Consider the following 6,832-nt stretch of genomic DNA (forward strand, 5'->3'; position numbering starts at 1 on the left):
CAACCTCTGCCTCCTGGGTTCAGGCAATTCTCCTGCCTCAGCCTCCTGAGTGGCTGGGATTACAGGCATGCACCACCATGCCCAGCTAATTTTTTTTTGTATTTTTAGTAGAGACGGGGTTTCACCATGTTGAGCAGGGTGGTCTCGATCTCTTGACCTCGTGATCCACCCGCCTTTGCCTCCCAAAGTGCTGGGATTACAGGCTTGAGCCACCGCGCCCGGCATGCAACCACTGATCTTTTTACAGTCTTCTAATGTTGTTGCCTTTTGCAAAATGTCATATAGTTGGAATCATGCAGTACACAGCCTTTTCAGATTGGTTTCTTTCACTTAGCAATATACATTTAAGATTCTTCCATGTCTTTTTATGGCTTGAAAGCTCATTTCTTTGTAGTGCTGACTAATATTCTATTGTCTAGATGTACTACAGTTTATCCATTTACCTACTGAAGGACTTCTTGGTTGCTTACACGTTTGGCAATTATATATAATGCTACTATGAACATTGGTGTGCAGGTTTTTATGTGGATGTAAGCTTTCAACTCCTTTGGGTAAAAGGAGTGCAATCCAGTTGGTGGATTTTATGGTAAGAGGGTGTTTAATTTTATAAGAAAGTACAAAACTGTCTTTCAAAGTGGCTGTACCATCTTGCATTCCAACCAGCAATGAATGAGAGTTTCTGTTGCTCCTCATCCTCACCAGCATTTGTTGTTGTGAATGTTCAGGATTTTGGCCATTCTAATACGTGTGTAGGGGTGCCTTGTTTTAATTTGCATTTCCCTGATGACTTGTGATATTGAGCATCTTTTCATATGCTTATTTGCCATCTGTATATGTTCTTTGGTGAGGTATCAGGTATCTGTAAAGGTCTTTGGCTCATTTTTTGTCCTTTTTTTTTTAAACACTGTTGAATTTTAAGAGTTCTTTGAATATTTTTTTTCTGTATGATATCTGCTACAGTCTTTGTATATTTTTGATAACAGTTCCTTCTCAGATATATATTTTGCAAATATTTTCTCCCAGGCTGTGGCTTATATTTCCATTCTCTTGACATTGTCTTTCACAGGGGAGATATTTTTTTTTTTTTTGAGATGGAGTTTTGCTCTTGTTGCCGAGGCTGGAGTGCAATGGGCATGATCTCAGCTTACTGCAACCTCCACCTCCCAGGTTCAAGAGAGTCTTCTCCTGCCTCAGCCTCCCTAGTAGCTGGGATTATAGGCATGTGCCACAATGCCCAGCTAATTTTCTATTTTTAGTAGAGAGGGGGTTTCTCCTGGTTGGTCAGTCTGGTCTTGAACTCCTGACCGCAGGTGATCCACCTGCCTTGACTTCCCAAAGTGCTGGGATTACAGGCATGAGCCATCACACCTGGCCCAGAAATTTTAAATGTTAATTAAGTTCAGCTTATTCTTTGTTTTATGGATCATGCTTATAGCATTATATCTAAAATATCAGTGCCAGGATGTGGTGGAACTGGTAGTTCCAGTTACTTGGGAGGCGGAGGCTGGAGGATCACTTGACTCCAAGAGTTTGAGGCTGCAGTGAGCTATGATCACACCACTACTACAGCCTGGGTGATAAAGTGAGACCATGGCTCTTAAAAAAATTTTAAAATAAATTTAAAAAAAATAAATTAAAAATTAAAAATGTCATTGCCAAACAGAAGGTCATCTAGATTTTTCTCCTGTTATCTTTTAGGAGTTTTCTAGCTTTGCTTTTTACAGTAAGGTCTGTGACCCATTTTGAGTTGATTTTTGTGAAGGGTCTAAGGTCTGTGTCTAGATTTATATTTTGCACGTGGATGTTCAGTTGTTCCAGTACCATTTGTGGGAAAGACTATCTTTTCTCCATTGTATTGCCTTTGCTACTTTGTCAAGGTCAGTTGACTATATTGGTGTGGCTTTGTTTCTGAGCCCTCTGTGCTTTTCCATTGATCCATTTGATCATGAATTTTGAGGGGACATTGTTCAGCGTAGTGACACAGGCAGTCACTTTAGATTGGTTGCTGACAGAAAGTGGATAGTATTGCTGGTTGCTGATAGTATTATTCAGTCATGCTGTATTACTGAGTATATGTGGGTGGCATAAAGTCTTCAGAAAAAATTAAAGGTAACTTTGTTTTGTTTCATTTTATCATAATTTCATAGTAACTTTATCCAAGATTAGTATTCTACAAGATTATTTATATTCAGTAGGAGAACAAAATGTCCTGGTTGTGACTGTCTGACCAGCTTGTAATGATATTGAGATCTAGGTGTGAACATTAGATCAGTTCTGTATGTCAGAGGCTACTTCCTCCTGCCACCTCTCCTTTAAAAAAAAAATAATAAATTTGACATTTTGTTGCAGTTAAACTCACAGTTATCCACTTTTGGAATATCAGAAGACTGAAGGTTTGTTTCTGTCTTATGAAAATGTTTGTGATTCTTCATCATTTTCCCTCATGATATGGCTTTCTGCTTGTGCAGGGTATCTGCTACACACACCCCATCTGATCTCCCAGTGGGAACAAGAGGAAGACCTGCAGACAGTGAAGAGAGAACTTATCCAGGGCATCTGTGTGAGAGAGCACCAGGAAGGCAAGAACCCTTGAGAGAAACTGTTTTGGTTGGGGGAGGAAAATCAACTTAAAAGAAAATCAAAAACAAAAATAAACTTTGTTTTATGTGAGGAAGCTCATCTTCCACAGATATCTCAGATGACTATTTTGACTTTTTGTCATTCTCTCACATTTTCCTTGTTCTTGGCAAAGACCTTCCATATTTCCTCTTTGTAAGTTAGTATTTGGTCATATGCCTTTTTTTTTTTTTTTTTGAGATGGAATCTCGCTCTGTCGCCAGGCTAGAGTGCAGTGGCGCAATCTTGACTCACTGAAATCTCTGCCTCTGGACTTCAAGTGATTTCCCTGCCTCAGCCTCCTGAGTAGCTGGGACTACAGGTGTGCCCCACCATGCCCAGCTAATTTTTTATATTTTAGTAGAGACAGGGTCTCATCATGTTGGCCAGGATGGCCTTGATCTCCTTTTCTCATGATCCGCCTGCCTTGGCCTCCCAAAGTGCTGGGATTACAGGCGTGACCCATTGCGCCCAGCCTGGTCATGTGCATTTTGTCCAATTTTTGTTTTGTTCTCCTAATACTATTCTAGTTATGTTAGTCTGAATCTTCATGTAATTATTTCTTAGTTAATTGCTTACCATTTTGACCCTTGTGTCTATCAATACCAAAGTCCTGAAATAGCCACTCTGCTAAAAGTCCTTTGTTCACAGAAGCTTTCACTTTTTTTGTTACAGGTTTTGAGACTCAACTTAAAGCTAATGAATCGGTTGCCCCACCAGATATTTGTGGAGAGAAAATATCCAATGAACAGAAAATAGTAAGATTCAAAAGGAATGATTCCTGGTTCTCCAGTTTACATGAAAACCAAGAATCCTGTGGTACCGATTATCAGAACAAAAGCCATGAGAGGCAGTTGAGGTGAGTGCCATGCATGAGAAAGTAGTGCCTCCGGAGAGAATCTTAAAATATTATGAAATTTAAGAAATATATATGTATAAATAAGCCTGGATCAAAGATTGTGATTTGAGAATTTTTTTTTTCTTTTTTTTGAGATGGAGTCTTGCTCTGTTACCAAGGCTAGAGTGCAGTGGCATGATCTCAGCTCGCTGCAACCTCTGCTGCCCGGGTTCAAGCAATTCTCCTGCCTCAGCCTCCTGAGTAGCTGGGAGTACAGGCGCACACCACCACGCCCAGCTAATTTTTGTATTCTTAGTAGAGGTGGGGTTTCATCATCTTGGCCAGGCTGATCTTGAACTGCTAACCTTGTGATCCAGCCATCTCTGCCTCCAAAAGTGCTGGGATTACAGGTGTGAGCCACTGCACCCGGCTGAGAATTTTCATGAGTTAATTTTTTCCACAAATGAGACTGAGATTTTGAATGTTTGACACATACTTCACTTGTAAACGATTATAAGAAAAATCTGTGAGTCAAAAACGTGGCGACAGTATTGGCTGTGGTAGAGCGCTTTGTGAGAACTTTCAATTTATAACTTGACAGAAGGCCAGAAAACATACACATTCACTGAAATTGGTAAAAATTTATTACTAATAATGTGTCTTTTATTTTTAAAAGAAATCCTATGGTAGAAAACATCTATGAATGTAGTGAAGAAAATCAACATGGACAGACCTTCAGCCAAGTTCCAAATCTTAATTCAGTCAAGAGAACAACTGAAGTAAAATCCTGTGAATGCCACGCGTGTGGAAAGGTCTTTGTGGATCATTCGTCCCTTAAGAATCACATCAGGTCTCATACTGGAAGCAAACCCTATGAGTGCAAGGAATGTGGGAAGGCCTTCCATTTTCTTGCTTGTTTTAAGAAGCATATGAAAACCCCCACTGAAGAGAAGCCCTATGAATGTAAGGAATGTACCAAAGCCTTCAGTTGTTCCTCATTCTTTAGGGCACATATGAAGCTTCACGTTGGAAAGACGAACTATGAATGTAAGGAATGTGGAAAAGCTTTCAGTTGTTCCTCATCGCTTACAGAACACAAAAGGATTCATAGTGGAGATAAGCCTTATGAATGTAAGGAATGTGGGAAGGCCTTCAGTTGTTCCTCCTCACTCTCCAAACACAAAAGGATTCATAGCGGAGATAAGCCATATGAATGTAAGGAATGTGGGAAGGCCTTCAGTTCTTCCTCTCACCTTATAATACATATAAGAATTCACACTGGAGAGAAGCCGTATGAATGTAAAGAGTGTGGGAAGGCCTTCAGCGAGTCCTCAAAACTCACTGTACACGTGAGAACACATACCGGAGAGAAACCCTACAAATGTAAGGAATGTGGGAAAGCCTACAATTGTCCCTCCTCCTTGAGTATCCATATGAGAAAACACACTGGAGAAAAACCCTATGAATGTCTGGAATGTGGAAAGGCCTTCTATCTTCCCACTTCCCTTAATACACATGTGAAAAATCAAAGTCGAGAGAAGCCCTACGAATGTAAGGAATGTGGGAAGGCCTTTAGTTGTCCCTCATCCTTTAGGGCACATGTGAGAGATCACACTGGAAAGATACAGTATGAATGTAAGGAGTGTGGGAAGACCTTTAGTCGTTCCTCGTCCCTCACCGAACACTTAAGAACTCACAGTGGAGAGAAGCCGTATGAATGTAAGGAATGTGGGAAAGCCTTCATTAGTTCCTCCCACCTTACAGTACATATCAGAACTCACACTGGAGAGAAACCTTATGAATGTAAGAAATGTGGGAAAGCATTTATTTATCCCTCAGCCCTTAGGATCCACATGAGAACACACACTGGGGAAAAGCCCTATGAATGTAAGGAATGTGGGAAAGCATTTCGTCATTCTTCATACCTTACTGTACATGCAAGAATGCACACTGGAGAGAAACCCTTTGAATGTCTGGAATGTGGGAAAGCCTTCAGTTGTCCCTCATCCTTTCGAAGACACGTGAGAAGCCACACTGGAGAGAAACCTTATGAATGTAAGGAATGTGGGAAAGCCTTTGTTTGTCCTGCCTACTTTCGAAGACATGTGAAAACTCACACTAGAGAAAACATACAAATGTAAGGAATATGGGAATGTCTGCAGAGCTTCAGATCCTAGGCAACTTGTGAGGTCTCATACTGTGGAGACACCCTATGAATGTTAGAAAGTAGGAAATTGTTGCTTATCATTTTGAAGATTTGAGGACACGTTAGAGAAACCCTGTGTATGTAAATCATGTGCTAAAGCCTTTATGAACATTACTTATTATGTATAAGAAAATTCATACTAGAAATGAAGATCAGTGCCTCATCCTTTAAGTGAACAACTGGCTTGCTGATTACCAGTGTTTTCTGATGGGAACATTTAAGGTGATAAATTTACCTTTTCAGCTCTAGCCACATACTTTTTATTATGAGGTGCTTTCATTTTGGTTCTGATATAAATATAAGTTCCGTTATAAAGTCTTTTGGATCCATGGAGGATATGAAATATTTTTTTCTGTATAGGCACCAGTGGTCTTTTTAAAAAAAGTGGTTTCTAATTAATGTTCATTGTTCTTTAAGTGGGTAGTCATTATAATATTGACACTTTGGTTTTGTTGGTATTTTGCTTTTAGTGTACATGGCAGACAATGGAAATTGCCCACTCAGTATTTTTCTTGTTCTTTTTTGCTAAAAGCCTTAAGGTTTTGAGATGATCAGTTTTTACTGTTAAATGCCTTTCCTGTCTAGTGAGTAACTCAGCAGAAATTTGTTTAATATACTATTTTTATATTTTGTTCTTTGTCCTTGCTCGTGGCTGGGAATTGGATCCAGTGTTTTGAGTATAAAAATTGTGTTACATTAACTACATTTCCCAGAATCACTTTTTTCTCCAGTTGTGTTAGACTTGTCTAAAGAGTTTATATGAGATGTGAAAGGCATAAGGGAAGAAAAAGCCATTATGCTATGTTTAGTGGGGCCATCAGACAGGGAGACAGATGTATAAAGGCCTGGTCACCTAGTTTTCAGCTCATTTTTCTGATTGTTGGACTCATTGATCAATATTTGCCCAAAACTGAATTTTATAGCTGGGTGTGATGGTGTATACCTGTAGTCCCAGCTACTCAGGAGGCTGAGGCAGGAGGATCACTTGAGCCCAGGAGTTTGAAGCAGCAGTAAACTATGATCATGCCACTGCACTCCAGCCTGAGGGGCAGAGTGAGACCCTTTCTCAAAAACAAAATAAAACACTGAACATTAAATGCTTGCTTGACTTCAGTGTCCTCTGAGGCAGCAGCTCTACAGCTATCACCACATACAGCTTCTTGGATTTTCTG

The 6,832-nt window shown here is 39.9% G+C and overlaps 1 protein-coding gene across 4 annotated transcripts in view; it reads left to right on the top strand.

Moving 5' to 3' along the window:
* The window catches only part of ZNF699 (zinc finger protein 699), a 14,609-nt gene extending 8,361 nt beyond the window's left edge, over positions 1-6,248 (top strand). For all 4 annotated transcript variants that reach the window (XM_017500064.2, XM_017500062.2, XM_017500061.2 and 1 more), the window contains 3 exons: positions 2,469-2,579; positions 3,292-3,475; positions 4,131-6,248. In XM_017500064.2, coding sequence (XP_017355553.1) covers positions 2,469-2,579; positions 3,292-3,475; positions 4,131-5,595 — 1,760 coding nt within the window. In that variant the 3' untranslated portion in view covers positions 5,596-6,248. The remainder of the gene's footprint in view (positions 1-2,468; positions 2,580-3,291; positions 3,476-4,130) is intronic.
* Positions 6,249-6,832: the final 584 nt, after the last annotated feature.

The sequence above is a fragment of the Cebus imitator genome, unplaced genomic scaffold, assembly GCF_001604975.1.
Source record: "Cebus imitator isolate Cc_AM_T3 unplaced genomic scaffold, Cebus_imitator-1.0 Scaffold263, whole genome shotgun sequence".
NCBI classification, from domain to species: Eukaryota; Metazoa; Chordata; class Mammalia; order Primates; family Cebidae; genus Cebus; species Cebus imitator.